Below are 20,452 nucleotides of genomic sequence, written 5' to 3'. Positions count from 1 at the left end.
ACACATACAGTTGAACATGTTCTAAGTTACCAATCAATTATCCACAATCAGTGACTTTCAAGACTTGGAAAACAATGCATTTTAAAGAAACTGTCAAGATTCTTCATTAAAATACTGACAGAGCTGATGGACTGTATATATGAAATTGAATACACTGGATGAGTGCCATGAGAATTAAGATCAGCAGCTCAAATTATTAATCAGGAATACAAAGGAAATTCATTGTCCAAGATGTATGATAAATTATGCTGGTTCAAATTTAAGATTTTACAATGGGTAATTTGAATTTTATACAAGATTAAAAATTTTATATAATTATCTAAGTTTTAAGTACATTGCTACAGATCTTCACTTATACCTTGTTATTTTCTAGCTCTGTCATGAACTGTATGGAAAATCCCTTCCTGCAACATGTATGGATTTTTCAACAGATGGCACTTTGCTTGTGACTGGGAGCAAGGATGCTAGACTTCGTTTGTATGGTACAGATTATGGTGATCAAAGAAGGTATTTGTTTAAGTTTTTTACTTTTAATTGTAGATTAGGATGTTGATAAATCTACGTAATAAGCTATGTATCCATTAAACCAACACTTTTCATTTATTTACATTAATGCCCAGTAGGTGGGTTGAATTAAATTCTGGTTATGTACATATAACTAACAAAGTGGTGATTTTTTATCCCTCTTACCTGGAGGATATTTGGATTGGTAGATATATATACAGTCCGGTCCCGAATTATGCGTGTTCGAATTATGCGATTCCTCTTACCGTATATTCCGGCGTATAAGTCGACCGGAAGATAAGTCGACCCCCCAATTCTGAGTAAATTTTTATGATTTTAACTAATATCGGGTATATTAGTCGACCTATAAAATGTGAGGCCAACCGTACGCTCAAAATAAGCAGCAGGGTAAAACGTATCATATAAAATAACCTGGATGTTATTACGGTACATAAGTTGCTCTACTTACCATATGAAATACTGGTAATATACTCGGTATATTAAAAAATCTGTGTAATATATAAAAGATGGATACTGGCAAATAGGATTAGAAATGATATAACGAAAGATACGTTACTCGTGTGTAATGTAAACAAACAAAGCGCTAACTAACGCTGCATAACAGCCTACGTATATATGTATGTATAAACTGCCACTCAAGTTAATGATTTGCTTGGGTTGTTAAAAGGATTTTAAATACATATTTACCATTAAATACAAATTTTTTTTATTTTATTTTATGTGATAAATAAAGATTTCATACCATATATAAATGTTTTTGAACAATACCCCGGTAAATACAAAACTGTCAGAGTGAACGCATCCTTCTTAGTTACGGTACTACAAATGGCTAAGCAATGTTTACACTTGCTGTGCGATTGGGGTTTCTTCAAGTTACTTTGATTTTTTTCATTTTATTTAAAGTAATGGATGTTCTAATGTATTATTATTGTCGTATTACAGTGCGAAATGTTTTTAATACTGGTATTTACATACATAGTTACCTCAACAAGGCTGTCATTGTTATTAGCCATCTGTAAAGCCTGGATTCCTGTACCGATATGCCAAAATAATCAAGATTCACTTTTTGTTACCGTTAGATAAGTCGACCCCCTAATTTTGGCATGATTTTTTGGGGCTAAAGGGTCGACTTATACTCCGAAATATACGGTATATGCAGTCACTAGTTCTCAAAAATAGATTTTCTGTATCTGCGAAGCCCTTCAAATTCTGCAAGTCACGTGCCGCAAAACGTATCAAGTCTATTGTCTTTTAAAGTATTTTAGATGGGGGGTTTGCTGGTATTTGGGAGGAGTGGGGGGAATGCTTGGAGGAAGAAAACTATTATTCCTCCAAGGGGAAATGCGAGAGAGAAATTTCCTGCTCAGCCATTAGCTAAGACAGAAGGCTCTGCCTCACGCATTTGTGACGTCATAGCGCAGTGTTTATGAATGATCATCGCCATATGTACAGTAGTACCTCGAGATACGAAAGGCTCAACTTACGAAAAATCCAAGTTACGAAAGCCAATACGAAAAATTTTACTGCTCTACATACGAAAAGTTTTCAAGATACGAAAGGTTGTTGCTATAAAGTCCCGAGATTTGCCCGGACCACCGAGAACAATTTTAAAACTCCCGCGCCGCCAACTGAGTAAACTCGCCACCATTCTCCCGCTCTCCCATTGGTTCCTGATGCTAGTCACCCCATAAGGTCCTGCTCTCCTATTGGTCAGTATCTACCCCTTGTGCTTTAAGTATTCTATTGGTAAAAGGTTGCTGTAAATTGAAAAACTTAGTATTCATGCAATACATTTAATAAAAAAAAAAAAGAACATTAGATAAAGATAGAATAAAGAATAGAAATGAATAGTTATTATACTGTTTGAATAGAAATGAATAGTTATTATACTGTTTGGTGGTTTCAGTACTTGAAGAGAGATAATGAAAATTTATGGCTTACTGTGTAAAAGTGATTGCTTGGCGATCGTTCGATACTCGTAAGTGCTGGATGTAAACAGACGTTTGGAAGCTTTTTTTTTGTTTGTTTATTATAGTAATGGTTACTTAATAATGATTTGAAATGAGTACATGCAATACATTTAATAAAAAAAATGTGAATTAGATATCATAAAAAATATAAAATAATCAGACTGCCAACAAATACGCATTTTTTAGAATTCTTCTTCTGTTTTATTATTACGTTACGTATACGTATTGCGTATGTTTCATTATAGCTGTCAGTAACTAGGTAAAGATAGAATAAAGAATAGAAATGAATGGTTATTATACTGTTTGGTGGTTTCATTAGTTGAAGAGAGATACTAATGACAATTTATGGCTTACTGTGTGCTAGGAAAAATGATTGCTTGGCGCTCGTTCGATACTCGTAAGACTGGTAAGAGCTGAGAATGTAAATAATCGATTGGAAGGTTTGTTTTTTGTTTGTTTGTGTATTATAGTTAATGATTAATTAATAATTATTTGAAATGAGTACATACTGATTATTTACACATTTTATTGGCATATTCTAAGCTTTTAGCTCTTAGGTTTAGATGTCAGAATCATAGACTAGGCTACGGTAGCAACCGGTAACATAGGCTAGGCTTATTGCTAAGGGACATATGCTAAAGTCCTAATATATGCAGTAAAAATGGGGTTGAACATTACATGCAGTTGAATATTACTCAAGTATGTACAGTATTTTGCCTTTTTGGAGTCATATTTCTTCCGTCGTAACCCTAGAACATGTGTTTTAGGCCTGGAAATATAATTTACTGGGGTGTTTTTGGAGGGCTTGGAACGGATTAGCCATTTTACATGTAAAATGTGTTCCAAGATACGAAAAACTCTTGATACGAAGGCCGTCTCGGAACGGATTAATTTCGTATCTCGAGGTACCACTGTATTATTCAGATCTGCGAGGTGTATTCTGATCATCCGCATCATGCAGATTTGATCATTTATTTTTTTCTATTGTTGAAATAGGTTTTGATGAAAAGGACTAGTAAAAGTGATTAACAGAGAAGCAGATGTGTGTGAGAGAGAGAGAGAATTGTTTGATCTAAACTTTTCAAGAAACTGTCATTTCATGTTGAATTTTGAATTTTTATCATTTCTTTTTAAGAAATTGTAATTTCATATCAAATTTTGAATTAAAACAACAGGGGGCAAACTAAACCGGCTTTAAAAGGACGGAAGAAAAGCACGTCCTCTATTAAAGGTGGTAAGAAAATAACTAACGGGGTCACGAGTTAAAGAAGGGTATGTGGGTGGCTCCACATGTCTCGTGACCAAGCACAGATGCCAATAGTCCCTTGCGCACATAATTATTTTAAACTTTACCGGTTTCCAGCTGGAGCTGAGTATTTATCCTAATGTTAAGGCCTCAGGTTTTTAAGTTATGAAAAATACAAATTGGTTAAAAATTTGTCATATTTCATCAGTTCTTTTTTTTATTGTAGAATAAATTTATATGAAAACGATTACTTAGTGAACATGCCGGACAAATAAACAGATAGGCGCTCATAACCAGGTTTGTTAGGCCTAATGGGAGTGAAGACATGCATGATCTGCTAGTCCCTGAAACCTCAAATGGTTCACAAAGCCTTCCTTTGGCAGAAGAACTCTTCACGGAGGATGAGATAGAGGAGTTTGAAGGTATTTTGGCAGAGGATAGGTAGAGGAAATTCCATCCAAAAGGTTTATTTTTAAAGGAAATGACTGTATCATACAGTACATTTGCACCCAATGGTGGCATTGTTTACATGTGGGAGTTTCCTGTGTGTAATTTAAAACTTTTTCAAGTTATTAAAACCTTTTTAATGTTTTATTTATCCATAAGAACAAAAAAAAAGAAGTTTGACTGGGTAAGTTGCCGTTTGCCTTGGCCCTAATGGAATTATTCCTATAAGGTATGAGTTTCGAAATATGCAAATTTCCAGTTCTGTGAGGCCGTGGATCGACCAAATTCTCGCATAATTGGGGATTGTACTGTATATATTGTTTGCATATTAGGTATTTGTTACGATACGTAATACAAACCTTTCGGTCCTTTAGCAATAGGAATATACTACTTTCGGCGTAGCTGGAATTACGGCCGTTGAATCTTGAACAAGGTGGTTAGGCAGTAACTACCGTGGGGCAGGCCGGATGTAAACACCCCATTTTACTTTTGGCCGTCTTCCAATGAAGATGTGTGTTTGTGAGCTCCGGCTGACTGGTCGTTGATCTTTTTTCCTGGTGGAGTCCTTATGGTTTATTTTTTGTATTTAAATAATTATGCATATACGGTGTTTGATATTAATACTAAACAAAGGTTTGTCCTTGGTTTTTCAATTAATATACAAATCCACTTTTTGTGATAGTCTTTGTAACCGCCCCTCTACTTGTGTTAAGAGCCGGCGGCTAAGGTATGCCAACATATTATTTACATTCTTTTGCCCTTCAACACTGGCTCAGACCTGCATGAGGACGAGATATATATTTATCGTGAGGATTAGACATGTATTTAACGTAAGTGATATTGATCCTGTAACGGGACATGTATTCATCTGGAAATTACGCTTACGCTTGGAAATTACCAAGGGAACCTCAAAGGTTCGTCTGTGTTTTGTTGTTATGGTAATTTCTCTTCTCCTTCTTCCTTTCACTTAATATCGGAAGAAGGTAGGAGGATGTGCGTGCGGTGTGCGGATGTTGGGGGATCTCCTCTCACTTCGGAGGGCGGCGCCCTTAGATGTGTGAGGATTGTGTTTTCAGCAGTATTGGTTGGATGCTCTTCGTGTTGGTTATCTTATCCTTGGAATTGTACCTATGACTCGTAGCATGTTGCGTACCGATCCTTGAGTGTGTGTGTACTGATCCCCTGCTGATAGTCATTTTCATTACCACTACTACCCGGGAGTTATGTCACTGGACGAAGCTGTCGCGCTGCCCTGTGAGGTTATCTACTCCTGATGGTAGAAGTCTGGCAGAAGGAGAAACCGAAGAGGAAGAGAGCTCGTCAAGTGTCGTCATCTTCCTCTTCGAGATCTTCATATCTTCATGCCTTACCCCCTTCAACTTTTAGTCTTTGGCGTAAGAGAAAGTGGTCCCCCCCCCCCCCCCCCCCCCCCCCCCCCCCCCCCCCCCCCCCCCCCCCCCCCCCCAAGAAGTCTCATCACGGGACTTCTAAGGGTCTGTCTCGCTCCGGTGAGACAGGTGGGTCTTCCGCTGGTCCTCCCGTTTCTTCGGGAACGGGGCCCGTCTCTCCTTCCTCGGGGAGGAAGCAGACGGGGACCATGGAGGTACCGGCCACCGGTGGTATCTCCTCTCTCAGTTCCGAAGGTTCCACCTCCGGACCGGGAACCGTCTCGGCCGCCCGCTTGCGAGCGTTACCGAGTGCACAGTCACCTACGGGTGACCGTGCAGCCAGGGTCCAGACTGCAGAGTTCGCTCCCCGTGTCAGGACCCAGGTATGAGCGGATGGTAGGAGTCGCTCGGGTGACTCTCGCCAGACCGGCAATCGCTCTCGCAGCGATCATCCGGTGCCCAGGGTTGACGAGACGTTACCGCCGGTTCATGCACGCAGAGACCGGTGGAGGCGGGCCATCCAGCCCTATTTTAATTAATCCTTTTCTTTCAGAGACAGCCCCACCCAGACAACGGTCACGTTCGCGCAACCGACCAGTCTCGGGGGTGGCAGACACTTCACCTGCCAGGTAGGAGTTTCTTAGCCCTCCTCGAGGAAGCATTCTCTCCACTGCTACTCCCGCAGGTCCCTCCGAACAGATGCAGTTGGGCCGTGTTGCTTCGGCATCTGCCCCAACTCCGTCCTTAATGGAGGACCTGTCAGTTTTCCTGAGGAACTGGCGAAGAGGAAGTCCAGGAAGAAGAGGAAGGTGTCGCTGTCGTCTTCTGCCACCTCTTCCCCTTCGACTTCTGAGGCCCCCCAGCCGAAGAAGGAGAAGGTAGCCTCCTCCCCCCCAAGAAGTCTCGCTCAGAGACCTTTAAGGGTCTGTCCCACTCCGATGGGACAGTTGGGGCTTCTACTGGTCCTCCTGTTCCTTCGGGAACTTGGCCCGTCTCTCCTTCCACAAAGAAGAAGATGACGGGGACCAGAGGGCTACCGTCTAACACTGGTACCTCCTTTCGTGGCGCCAGAGGTTCTGCCTCAATGCCAGGTACCGTCTCGGCCTCTCGTTCGCGAGAGGTACCGAGTGTACGGTCACCTGCGGGTGACCGTGCAGCCAAGACCCAGGCAACCAAGTTTGCTCGGCTCCAGGATCCAGGCACAGAGCGGAAGACTGGTGAGAGTCGCCCAGGTGACTCCCACCAGGCCAGCGATCGCTCTCGTTGTGAGTTGCCGGTACCCAGGGTTGATGCAACGGTCCCAGACCGGCCGTGGGCTGAGACGAGGAAGTGGTCCCCTCGGTCGCCTGGGCCAGCCTCGGCTGGTCTAAGTGGCGTGACGTGCCATGAGGACAGGCCTCGCTCCCACCGCGACAGCGGACTCTGCTGGTCCCCTGACCGCCGCTCCCACCGGGACCGGGCGGAGAGGGGGACCAGCAGCAGCTTTTCTGACGCTCGGGACCATTGCCGTGGTTCTCGGTCCAGCCGCTCGTCCAGGCCTGCAGATCAACTGCCACCGCTGGTTGGCGAGCGTCTGCAGCAGCAGGGCCCCCCCCCAGCACTCCGGTTCTGGCGGGGGCTGGGAGAGTCAGGCCTACCTCTCCTATCCCTTCAACTTCTTAGGGCTACACCGGGAAGAGCGAGGCAATCAGGAGTTATCGCGAGGGGCGCACTCCCACCGCGACAGCGGACTCTGCTGCTCCCCTGACCGCCGCTCCCACCGGGACTGGAGGATAGGGGAACCAGCAGCAGCTCTTCTGATGCTCGGGACTGTCGCCGCTGCTCTCAGTCTAGCCGCTCTCCCCAGTGCAGCTTGATCGCCAGCAGCTCTCCTGAAGAGACTGATGCTCCGTTCTTGGTCCAGCGTTTCTCCGCAAGAAGACTGCTGGTCCAGACCTGTAGCTCGATCGCCACCGTGGGTTGGTGATCGCCTGCAGTCCTCCCAGCCTACTGGTTCTGCTAGTAGGCAGGGTAGGAGCATCCGGTCTCCCTCACCTGTCCCTTCAACCTCCTCAGGCTACACCAGGAGGAACGAGGCGAACAGGAGTGACCGTGAGGAATGCACTTCTTACAGTCCGATCATGAGCCTGGTTCGGTCTTGGGACCAACAGATCCTCGCTCAAGTGGTTGGAGGAGATCATGGGGGGCTGGCGAGGACAAATGACGCTTGGGACCAACAGATCCTCGCTCAAGTGGTTGGAGGAGATCATGGGGGGCTGGCGAGGACAAATGACGCTTCCCAGACTCGGAGGGACCATCACCGCCATTCATGCGATGGTCCGTATGGACCATGCACTCAGAGACCAGGGTGGGCTCCCCCTTTGGTGCTCTTGAGAGGTTTCAACCTCTACAAGGACTGGGACGCGTTGGAGGACGGTATCGGCTCTCTCCTGTCAGGTGCTCGGTCAGCCCCACCCAGACGACGGTCACGGTGATGGCAGATGTTTAGCCTACAGTATGAGTTCGTAGCCCTCCTCGGGAAAACGTTTTCTCCAGACGGTAACGTTTTCCTAGACTCTGAGCGGCCATCACCGCACGGTGATGGCTGCTTGTACTGGCTTCTCCGGCTGCTAGTTCCACTGGGAAGGCGAGCGAGTATCCAATCTTCCTCCCCCATTCCCTCTCTCCCTATGGCTGCGAAGGGGAGGGATCCTGCAGAGCGTTCTCCATAGGATTCAGCTTTGTGGACTGCGTTCCTGGGGGGACCTTCGGGTCCTACCGGACGTAAGGCCCTGTCATTGAGGAAGGATCTTGCCCCATCCTCGATTTCGACGGAAATCGGGAGGACCTCCACCCGATGATCGTCTGACGAATTCGGTGGGGGTTTCGCCGAGTGCTTAGAATTCTTCGGAATTTCTAGCACTCTCCGAGTGTTCTGGTCTTCTATGATCTGCAAACACTTGGGCAAAACCATGGTCCAGAGTGGGTGAGACGAGAATCCCAGATAATTGTTACTACGATAATCGGGAATCTCGCCGAATGCTCGAATTCCTGGAATTTCTAGCATTCGAGAAAAGCGCTGCTGCTGAAGGAAGAATATCTCGGGAAGGGCTCAGCCTGGATGGACCTGACGGTCCGTGGCCTCAGTAGGCGGCCAACCCCAGGATAGAGAAGAACGGGTGGGAACATCCAGTTTGGCTTGAACTATCGTCTTCGGTATCCTGTTATCACCATAGAAGTCTTCCTTCGGGGAAAACTTCTCCTTCGCTCTGTTCATTAGAGAATGAAGGGTGTTGGCTTTCAGTCCTTATTCTTGTTCCTCCAATGGAAGAGAATTTATGATGGAGGTCTATGCACAGGAACCTACAAATATACTACGTATATTGCCCTCGCGACATGCTTCTGTTATCAGTTAAATTGTCCGAGGTGTAGGCACATACAGTAGTTAACTCTACGGGTTGTGACCGAGACGAATAGTATCTTCTTAATTGAACTGCAACTCGGGACTGCCCTGCAAACCTCCCAGGAGTTACTAGATTTGATTTTGAGATACTTATGGTATTGTTACAACAACAACACCTGAGCGTTTGCATTCACCGAAATCCGTTTCGATTGAATGCAAATGCTCGAGTGTATTTTTTTGCGCTAGATGGTTCTAGCCGAACGCATTCCTTCTTGGAATGGATTACCTGGCAACTCAGGATGACGAGTGAGCGAGAGCTAGCGGTGTATTGGGCTGGCTGCCTGCCGCAGAACAGTACCAGCTGGCTCTCTGAGATAGCACGGTCGGATTATGTCTCTCTCCTCTGCAATGATTGACTACCGAACCGAATCTCTGCCCGGCAATCACAGACTTAGGTCTCTGGTTGGCTGAAATTCTTGCATACGTGAATGACCATCTCTACTGCATCACCTTGGACATTTGGAGAATTTTCAGACAGAGATATCTCAATAGACTCACTATCATCTTTCTGTTTACCGCACGGTAACAGAAGTCTGTAGCCTAGTCTCCCGATGCATCGCACCTGCCGCTGCAATAATGCGGAATGATTTCTTTAGACATCTGAGTTTGTCTTCTAAATATATCTTGTATTCGTAGGTGTGCAATTTTTCATTGTTCACCCCGAATTGTAGATGTATAACGGAAGACATCGCCTGTTCCCCGCCCTGCCAGCTCTACTTCCAAGTACTATATAGATGTCCTCCCTGGATAACCTGGGAAGAAGAAGAAGATTCAGCCCATGAGAAGCGGTTCTTCAGGCAGTACATCCCTGTGTTTTCATTACTGAAAAGCGCTCCGCTTTCATTGCAACTCCGACTTCTCACCAAACAGCAATGAAGTAGTGGTTTAGCGTTTTCAGTCCTTTGTAAATCACAGGGATTAAACCATCTTCGCGGGTTGGTGCCATCGGCGGGACTTTTCTAAGTTCAGAATCTTGAGAGTTACTTCTCTCGATTCGGCTGTGAAGACGTAGGTCTACATTCACCTACCACCTTCGTCTTCAACGGCACATGGTGTTGTTTCTCCTTAGCTGAGATTCAACTACTATGAGAACTTCTGTCTTGCCATCAGGGACCTCGGTCTCTAGAAGGCAATTGACTTTCGTCTGTTGGGCACATGCCTTGAGAGAAACATCATCTCGCCTTCCGGCATTGGTGGCAACCGATAGACGATTTATGTGGTCTCTCGGCATAATCCTTCAAAAGGCGAGGGTCACATGACTACGCCTCGGATGCTTGGACAGCTCGCCTCACACAACCGAATGCAGTCAGTCGGCAGCTGTCGAAGCGTCCAAGACTTTGTATCGGTTGTTCCAGATCAATCATTACTTCGTCCTACTAGCGTGTTCCGGTACTCATAACCATCGACACCCACCATGGAGTGTCGGTGTCTTATCCACCGCGGAGACGAAGAGACTTCTCCGCAGTGGGGTACGAGACCGCAAGAAACTTCGCTGCAGTGGGATACGAGACCGCAAGACACTTCGCTGCAGTGGGGATACGAGACCGCAAGACACTTCGCTGCAGTGGGGATACGAAACCACGAGACACTTCGCTGCTGACGGATAGACCAGTATGGGTACTGGACATCACTCCGAAGAATATGTCGGACAGGAAGATGGATAGGTCATCGCGACCATATACTTCTTTCCCTCCGGGACTGCCCACAGGTCCTTGGAACCTTATTTCCCTGGACCAGTGGTGGATGCTTGCAAGATGTGTTTGCTTATCCAGCTCCTCGACATGACAAGTTGCATCTCATCCATGGTGTGCAGTTGTAGAGGTAAGAAGGATGCAGGAGTGACTGGCTCTCCCCCTTCCATGCCTCGTCTCTCCATTCCTCATCCTTCGGGTTGAGGATAGGACTCGAACTCACACTGGCTGGTCGGACGATTGATGCGGTAAGCCTATACATAAGCATCCTTTTTATGTTTCTTATCAGAATCATAAAGGCATCCCGCTCCTTCCTCTAGCAAGGGGAGGAAGGAGACTGACAATAATGCAAACCCTTCCCAGGACTTTGCATTAATGTCTCCGACGCCAATATTCTTCACAGCCCTTTTTCGGATGAGTCACGATCCCTCACTCATTTCGAAAAGGCCCAGAAGTCTGACTCTCGATCACGCAGCTCCTATACTCCAATCAAGTTGTCAGAGGCAGCAGGGAACTCCTCCTCGCTCTTACGACCAGGAGGAGTAGCCTAGGTGGGCAGAACTCCAGTCAGTTCTAGAGGCTCATTCAGAATCCTCTCATCTATCAATGAGTCTTCCTATTGTTAAAGGACCGAAAGGTTTGTATTACATATCAGAACAAATAACAATTTGTTGAAAATTGTATTTTTATACATTCAACTTCCCTGCCAGATATATACTTAGCTATAGACTCCGTCGTCTCCGACAGAATTTCAAATTTCGCGGCACACGCTACAGGTAGGTCAGGTGATCTACCGCCCTGCCCTGGGTGGCAGGACTAGGAACCATCCCCGTTTTCTAATCAGAATTCTTCTGTCGCCGGACCATCAACATTGTTGTTGGTTCCTCTCGATTAGTTTTTCTTTTTTCACCGGCAATTGATCTTCTTGACCGACTTTTGGTGACGTATCTGGATTGTTGATTGGCATACGCTTTTGTGGACTGTTTTGTGGACTTGATTTTGGAATTTTCTTTAATAATGTCTGACGCTGGTATGGTTGTGAGACGTTGTGTGAATGTAGGCTGTAAGGTGAGGTTGCCGAAAGCTTCGGTAGACCCTCACACGGTATGCAAGAGGTGCAGGGAGTATGAATGTTCTTTTACTAATACTTGTAAAGAATGTGAGAACTTGAGTGAGAACGAATGGAAGAATCTAACGAATTATTTAAAAAAGTTAGAAAGAGAAAGAGTGAGGAAGGCTTCTCATAGAAGTTTAAGTAGTTCTAGATCTGAACTAATTCCAAGCTTGGGATCTTCCCCAAGGGTAAGTATTGCTACTTCTCCTTCCATTGCAGCCCCTTCTCCTATTGCAGAACCTGTAGATCCAGCGAAAGAACTTGCAGATCTAAAAGCAGCCTTCAAAGTAATGGAAAACAAAATGGCTGCCATACAAGGTAAGGCTAGTGAATTGTCATTAGACAGTGATATAAGTGTCCCCAGTGTAGTGAGGGGGCATCTGGTCGGCTCAGCAACGCTCCTAGTCTAGACCTCTTCCAAGCTCACATGCCCAGAGGAGAAGGAATGTCGAAAGCCGAAAGGAGGTTGTGGAGAATCCCACCGATCAGGTGTCCCTTCGGCGGTTTTCTGTACACCCCAGACTGCCAAGGACCGCTATTGGTAAAAGCGTCCTAAGTGAGTGTTTCTCGTCGTCGGGATCTTCATCACCGAGACGTGATTGGAGAGATTCCGATCGATCTCGGCCTCTCAAGAGGAGTTGGAGGGCGCCGACTATCGACTCGAGCCCTGAAAACTTCTCGGAGGAGTCTCCATCGGGAGTTAAGAAGGCAAGAAGAGCCATTCTTTCAACCAGAGTGAGAAGGAGGCAGGAGGCGGAGGCTATGGACTCCTCCCCTCCTCCTTCCCCTCCTCCCGAAGAGGATAAAGAGGAGGCTACTAAGAGGTTCATGATGGCGATGCAGGAACAGATTTCGTCGTTTGTAGGAGTCCTGTCAAAGGAGCCTCCTAGAAGGAAAGACACTTCTTCCTTCCTATTAAAAGATCCTCCAGACGGATGGAGGTATCTACCTCCAGGATCGATACTCCTACCCGAGGTGAGGTTTCCTGTACGAACTGGATGAAACAATCACACGTCTGGCACCGGCCAGGAGTGAGGAGTCACCCAGGAGGCGGAGCCAAGAGCCAGGAGTGAGGAGTCACCCAGGAGGCAGGAGCCAAGAGCCAAGAGTGTGGAGGCATCCAGGCGAAGTAGGCAAGAGCCAGGAGCTAGAGCCAGGAGCAAGAGCCAGGAGGCAAGAGCCAGAGGCAAGAGCCAGGAGGCAAGATGGCAGGAGCCAGGAGCCAGGAGGCAGGAGGCAGGAGTCAGGAGGCAAGAGCCAGGAGTCCGGAGTCAGGAGGCAGGAGTCCGGAGTCAGGAGGCAGGAGTCAGGAGTCAGGAGGCAGGAGTCAGGAGCCAGGAGGCAGGAGTCAGGAGGCAAGAGTCAAGAGCCAGGAGTCAAGAGTCGGGACTCGTTCCTGGAGGTTATGACTCTTCGCCAAATAGGAGCTCCTCTCCTTCAGAACATAGGAGGTCTTGGAAGGACTCTTCCTCAAAACGTGAACTTTCTCCTTCGTCTGATCGAGGGTTAGACGAGTTTGTCTGACGACGAACCTCCTGCTAATGAGGGACTTTCTAGTTCATACAAAGTCTTAGCCTCTTTACTACTACAAGAGTTTTGGAGATTCTCTTAGTCCTGCGGCTCCTCCTTCTCCTCGTTCGCTCTTTTCGAGCTCAGCTACGGCTAAATCGTCGGCCTTCTTGAAAATGAAGCCTGCGATATCATGAAGAAGGCACTCCATTCTTTAGATTCTTGGATGGACAAGAAGAAGGATTTAGGAAAGACGGTATTCTGCATGCCTCCTTCCAGATTGCACGGGAAGAGAGGTATTTGGTATGGGACAGGAGAGACCTATGGGTCTTTCTTATTTACCCGCCTCTGCAGATGCCGACTTTTCCAGTTTAGTGGAGGCCCTCTAGACGTCACTCCTTAGGATCGGTCAGAGCGACGTGGAGCACTTCAGTTGAACCACTTTCTAAAGGGACTTTTTGTCACTTTAGAGGTGTTCAATTTTCTGGATTGGTCACTCGGAGTTCTGGCCAACAAATCTAAGGATCAGGAGTTTCTGAAGAAAACCCAGAAATTCTCCATAGCGTACTGTCCTCATGGACAAAGGCAGTACAGGACGGTTCAGGTGAAGTGGCTTCACTTTTTGGTGCTGGTCTCCTGAAAAAGAGATCAGTGTATGGTTCCCTTTTTATCGAAAGGGGTTTCTCCGAGCCAGAGGACTGCCTTGCTGTTCGCCTCCCCGCTATCAGATCATCTGTTTCCTTCTCAGTTAGTCAAGGATATATCTCGCTCACTAACTGAGAAGGCGACACAAGACTACTTACTCAAACGTCCAAGAAAGGACGACCGGTAGTGACGACGGTTAAGAAGGAACCTCGTACTACTCAGCAGCCCTTTCGTGGAGGTGCAGCGGCTCGTCCCCCTGCCAGAAAGAAGAGCTCTGAAAAGAGAGGAAGGTCTTCATTTAGGCCATTCAAGAAAATCGAAGTGACTTGTTGCTCCTCCAAGCACCAGTGGGCGCCAGACTCCTGAACTTTGCGGGATTATTGGGAACAAAGGGAGCCGACCCTTGGTCAGTGTCGTCCTGAAGAAGGGATATGTAATCCCCTTCGACGACAAACCGCCCCTAACATCTACGCCTCGGGAACTGTCAGCGAGGTACAGAGACCCGTTAATGCGAAAGACTCTCCTTCCAATGGTGGAGCAAATGTGGGAAAAAGAGGCCATCGAACTTGTACAAGATCCACACTCCCCGGGATTTTACAATCGCCTTTTTCTAGTATCAAAGGCATCGGCGGGGGTGGAGGCCAGTTCTGGACGTAAGCGCTCTGAATCGCTTCGTACAGAAAAAGAAGTTTCGTATGGAAACGTCCGCCTCTGTCATGTCGGCGCTTCGCCCGGAGATTGGATGGTCTCTCTGGACCTGCAAGACGCCTATTTCCACGTTCCCATTCACCATTTGTCAAAGAAATATCTTCGCTTTGTGATAGGAGACAAGATCTTTCAGTTCAGGGCTCTGTGCTTCGGTCTGTCTACAGCCCCACAAGTATTCACCACCTGATGGCGAATGTAGCAAGATGGCTTCACCTAGAGGGGATAAACATCTCCCTCTCTTGGACGACTGGCTGATAAGGGCCAAGTCGAAGAGTCAGTGCTTGGAGGACTTAGAAGTAACAAGGAACATGATAGATTCGTTAGGGTTGCTCGTCAACCTCGAGAAGTCACAACTGATCCCCAGCCAGAGCTTGGTCTATCTGGGGATTCAGATGGATTCTCGGGGTTTTCGGGTGTATCCTTCGCGAGAAAGATCGCTCGAGGTTTTGTCGAGAATCTCGAGCTTCTTAGAAAGAAAGAACAGCTCAGCGAGGGATTACCTGAGCCTGTTTAGGGACCCTGTCCTCATTGGTAAAAGTTCTTCTCGCTAGGGAGACTTCACCGCCGCCCGCTTCAGTTTTTCCTCAAAGAGGTGTGGAGTTGGAAGACGGGTCAACTCTCGGACGTCTTCCAACTTCCACAAGAAGTAAAAGATCATATGAAGTGGTGGATCCCTCAGCTTCAAAAGAACGAAGGCGTATCGCTTGCCCTGCAGAACCCAGACCAAGTGTTGTTTACCGACGCTTCGGAGTCGGGATGGGGAGCGACGCTGGGAGCAAGAGAGGTGTCAGGCACCTGGACAAAGGAACAGGTGTCCTGGCACATCAATTGCAAGGAACTTGTGGCCATATACCTAGCCTTAAAGTTCTTCGAACAGATAGTCAGAGATCGGGTGATACAGATAAACTCAGACAACACCACGGCTCTGGCTTACATACGCAAGCAAGGAGGCACGCACTCTTTCTCCCTCTATCAGTTGACAAGACACCTGTTAACCTGGACGGAAGAAAGAGGCATAACTCCTCACAAGGTTTGTTCAAGGATCAAGAATGTGAGAGCGGACAGGACTGAGCAGGAGAAACCAGGTCCTTCCCACAGAATGGACTCTTCACGAAGAGTGTGTCGAAGTCTTTGGTCCCTGTGGGGGAGACCTCACATAGACCTGTTCGCGACGTTCCTCTCCAAAAGAATAGAGACCTTTTGCTCTCTAGTAGAAGATCCGAGAGCCTTCGCAATAGATGCGTTTCTCATGGATTGGTCGGGTGGGGTGGACTCTTACTTTCCCTTCCCCCGTTCAAAATCCTGGGGGAAGTGCTCAGGAAGTTCGTAGCTTCGAAGAGCACGAAGTTGATACTCATAGCCCCGTTCTGGCCAGCCCAGGAATGGTTCACGGAGGTACTGGAGTGGATAGTGGACTTCCCCAGATCGCTTCCAAACAGACACGATCTACTCAGACAACCCCACTTCGAGAGGTTTCATCACAACCTCCCAGGTCTCGCTCTAACTGCCTTTCGACTATCGAAAGACTTGTCAGAGCGAGAGGCTTTTCTCGCAAGGCTGCGGGCTCTATCGCTAGAGCCCGCAGAGCTTCGACGAGAAGAGTATACCAGTCGAAGTGGGAAGTCTTTAGGAGGTGGTGTAAAGGTCAGAAGTTGTCCTCCTCCAGTACCTCTATAGTGAAATATTGCCGATCCTCCTCTTTCTGAGAGAGGAATCACACCTATCTGTCTCGACAATAAAAGGATACCGAAGCATGCTGTCTTCAGTATTCAGGAATCGAGGCCTGGACATTGCTAACGACAAAGATCTACACGATCTAATTAGATCTTTTGAGACTTCGAAAGCAGCTACTCCTAAAACACCTAGTTGGAATCTAGACGTGGTCCTGAAATTCCTTTCATCGGATAAATTCGAACCTTTACATCTGGCGTCCCTTCCGCGACGTCACTAGGAAATGCTTGTTCCTGGTGGCTCTCGCTACAGCCAAGAGGACGAGCGAATTACACGTCTGGATTCCCACGGTGGGGTTCAAAGGAGATGCTGCCATCTGTTCTTTCCAGACAATGTTTTCTGGCAAAGAACGAAAACCATCAAAACCTTGGCCCAGAAGTTTTGAGGTAAAAGGCCTATCTAACCTAGTAGGCAGAGAGATAGAGAGATCTCTCTGTCCAGTGAGAACTCTTAAATACTATTTAGAGAGGAAGAGGCAGATGGGAGCTTGTCAACAAGGTCTTTGGTGTGCAGTAAAGAACCCCAAACGACTCATGTCCAAGAACGCCTTGGCTTTCTTTGTGAGAAGCGTTATTACGGACGCTCACAAGAACTGCTCGGAGGAATCCTTCGGTCTTCTAAAGGTCAAGACGCATGAAGTAAGAGCAGTAGCAACGTCTTTGGCGTTCCAAAAGAATAGTCCTCTGAAGAATATCATTGAGACGACATATTGGAGGTGCAATTCAGTGTTTGCATCTCATTATCTGAAGGACGTGAGAGTGACCTATGAGAAGTGCTTCTCGCTAGGTCCTTTTGTTATCAGCAGATACAGTACTGGGTCTTGGAGCACGACTGATCCTTAATTTTGTGTTTTTATCGACATAAACCCTCTTGTAGATATGTGCTTGGTTTTCTAGTAGCAACTCACTACTGTCGCACGGGAGCAGAGTGTCATTGCTGGTAGGCGATCAAGGGTATGTATGACTAGTAGGGGAGTACAAAATTTTTTTTGTATATTTTGTAATGAAAGTGTAATTATGTTTCGAGTTTTTTGGTTGTTTGTGAGGAGTTCGGGGATAACTCCTTACAATCTTAGAACTAACATGGATGTTAGGATCAGGTGATCGGGATCGGTTTTGTGCTCCTTGAACAAGGTGTATTGTCATGTAAGTGGAATAGCACCCAATGACAAAGGCCTTTAGGCTCTGCCGAGTAAGTGGATAAGACCCCATTGGCAGACCCACAAGAACTCTTAGCCATAGATCATTATCTCGCTGAGCTCTTGAGGCTAAGCAGACTCCAATGGCAGTAGCCGCGAAGTCTTCAGCCTAATAAGGTAGGAACCAAGGTTTATAAATACCTACAACATATGTTGTTTACCTGTCTATTTCAGTTGTTAGCTGTCTCTTACCCACCACCAATGGGTGCTAATCAGCTAAGTATATATCTGGCAGGGAAGTTGAATGTATAAAATGATATTGTCATGTTACAATAAAGTTTTATACATACTTACCTGACAGATATATACGATTAATAGCCCACCCAGCCTCCCCGCAGGAGACAGGTGGAAGAGAAGAATTCTGATTAGAAAACGGGGATGGTTCCTAGTCCTGCCACCCAGGGCAGGGCGGTAGATCACCTGACCTACCTGTAGCGTGTGCCGCGAAATTTGAAATTCTGTCGGAGACGACGGAGTCTATAGCTAAGTATATATCTGTCAGGTAAGTATGTATAAAACTTTATTGTAACATGACAATATCATTTTTCCTAACTATACAAACCTGAGGTCCTTTAACAAATATGCCCACCTCATGCCACCCCTCAATCTGAACCTGGGCCGAAAGGCAAAGTGGAGTATTTACATCTGGGCAGGCTAGCCTGCCCCATGGTAGTTGCTGCCTAACCACCTTGTTCAAGATTCAACGGTCGTAATTCCATCTACGCCGAAAGTATATTCCTATTGTTAAAGGACCTCAGGTTTGTATAGTTGGGAAAAATACAATTTTTGACAAATTGTTATGTTTAGTGAATAATATATGGGCTGATTATTGAAATTGATGTATGATTAATCTTCCTGTGTACTGTGTAGTACATTCAGATCATCATATTCTAAAAAATATGTAAATGAATGTACAAGCATCATTATTTACATGTTTTCTTGAATACCTAGAGTCATGTGCAATGGTCAAAGCTGGAAGCACAAAGCCTGACATCAGTAGTTATATTATTATAAAAGCAATTGCACAGAGAAATTTTTTTCATTGCTACTTTACTTAAATAATTTACACTGCATAGCTAATAAGCCTTAGAGTAGGGATATCTAACAAGTTTGTGATTTAATGTAATTGGATTAATTTCTACATTTGTAACTATTACAGGATATTTAAAAATGCCCATCAAGGTGGTGTTACTGACTGCCAATTCATTTCCAAGACACACATGTTTTTTTCTTGTGGTTATGATGGCACTTTGAAACAATGGGATGCAGACAACTTTCAGAGGATTATAACTCTCGAGGGACACACTGGAATCATTAGGTAAGGGATCTTGTTATTGTGACAAGTGTCATGTCTGTTATGAGTGCTAGTACTTATGGGCTAATATGAAAATAGTGTTATTTTTTAAATGTTATTTTTTTAAAATGGATGTATGTATAAGATATACATACCAGCCATATAATTTTGTTGGCCATGAATTTTTCATGTTTGCTATTTTTCTGTTGCACAAAACTGACAAAAATTAAAAACAAATACATATTTCGATATTATTTTTTAAAAATTCAGTGTGCCCATTGTGTGTTTGATGTATTATCCTTATCACTAAAGGTTGGGGATGAAGGAAACACTGAAATATTAAAAGTAGGTTCTTAATGTCTATGTGAAGTAAACAAAAACAGAGGTGCAAATTATGGGCAAGCAAGGAAAACAGCAGTGCCATACTGGCAAAACATGACTGCTGGACGGGCAAGATTCAGTCATTACATATCGTACATGATTAATGAGAATGACATACTTTAAATACATATGGAGGTATATAAATGAATACAAAGTTGTTCCGACACGGCATACAAACCTTCGGGTCCTTTTACATAGGAAGGTACTAGCGGCAGCTGGATAGGTCGTAAGCTTTCGAACAAGGGTTCGGTAGTTAACTGCTTTGTCCGACAGGCGCGCGCGCGCGACTGGTAGGTAAACCAAACCACTTTTGCTTTCGGCCTGCTGGCGTGTGGACGTGTATCATCGCTCTCTGCCCGCTTCATCGTCGTTTGCTTTTCGCATGATTGTGTTTTTCTTTTTCTATGTATCTAGTGAAACTGAATTGTAAGTACAATCATTTCATTGAATTCAATTGTGAATTAAAGGATCTTGGCTTCACAACGCCCTCCGATTACCCGAGTGCCGGGACTGAAGGCGTAATTGCGGGAATTCATTTTCCCAGAATGATCCTCGTATTGTGTATGCTCGGTGCCGAGGGCGGGGAGCGCTCGCTCCGAGCGTATATTGGGTTTGGAAATGTGTAGATGAAAATCGTAAGTAAGTGCTCTTTTCATTTATATTTTTTTGACCTGTATGCCCCGTTGCCGAACGAATGCGCTCGGCACGGAAACTTATTCAGTATGAAAGTGGAATCGCAAGTACAGTATTCTTTTTCATTTTCATATATTATTTTTTTTATTGTAGCAATACTCATTTTGGATCAGTTTCCGAGCTTACCCGGAGATTGATCCTTCTTCCCCCTTTTTATTTGAATGAAGTGAAATCGCAAGTGCAGTTCTTTTTCATTTTCATTTTTTTTTATTGAGATTGCTTTGTTGACTGGGATCAGTGTTCCGCTATTCACTGGGAGTTGATCCTTCCCCTTTTTTATTTGTGTGAAGTGAATCGCAAGCGCAGTAGTCTTTTCATTTTCATATATTTGTTGATTGCATCAATTCATTGTGGATCGAGGTTTTCCAGAGGCCTTGATCCATAAAGGTAAGGAATGGAACCTTTCACCCTTGCGCTCGGTACCGAGGGCGCAAGTGCGCTCGATCCGAGCCCTTATTCATTGTGAAGTG

At 45.6% G+C, this 20,452-nt stretch overlaps 1 protein-coding gene across 2 annotated transcripts in view; it reads left to right on the top strand.

The window, feature by feature from the left end:
* The window catches only part of LOC135219951 (WD repeat-containing protein 3-like), a 271,400-nt gene that overhangs the window by 182,993 nt on the left and 67,955 nt on the right, over nucleotides 1-20,452 (top strand). For both annotated transcript variants that reach the window (XM_064257236.1, XM_064257322.1), the window contains exons 15-16: nucleotides 374-507; nucleotides 18,774-18,932. In XM_064257236.1, coding sequence (XP_064113306.1) covers nucleotides 374-507; nucleotides 18,774-18,932 — 293 coding nt within the window. The remainder of the gene's footprint in view (nucleotides 1-373; nucleotides 508-18,773; nucleotides 18,933-20,452) is intronic.

Source organism: Macrobrachium nipponense, chromosome 11, assembly GCF_015104395.2.
Source record: "Macrobrachium nipponense isolate FS-2020 chromosome 11, ASM1510439v2, whole genome shotgun sequence".
NCBI classification, from domain to species: domain Eukaryota; kingdom Metazoa; phylum Arthropoda; class Malacostraca; order Decapoda; family Palaemonidae; genus Macrobrachium; species Macrobrachium nipponense.
This window is presented reverse-complemented; position numbering and strand designations above follow the sequence as displayed.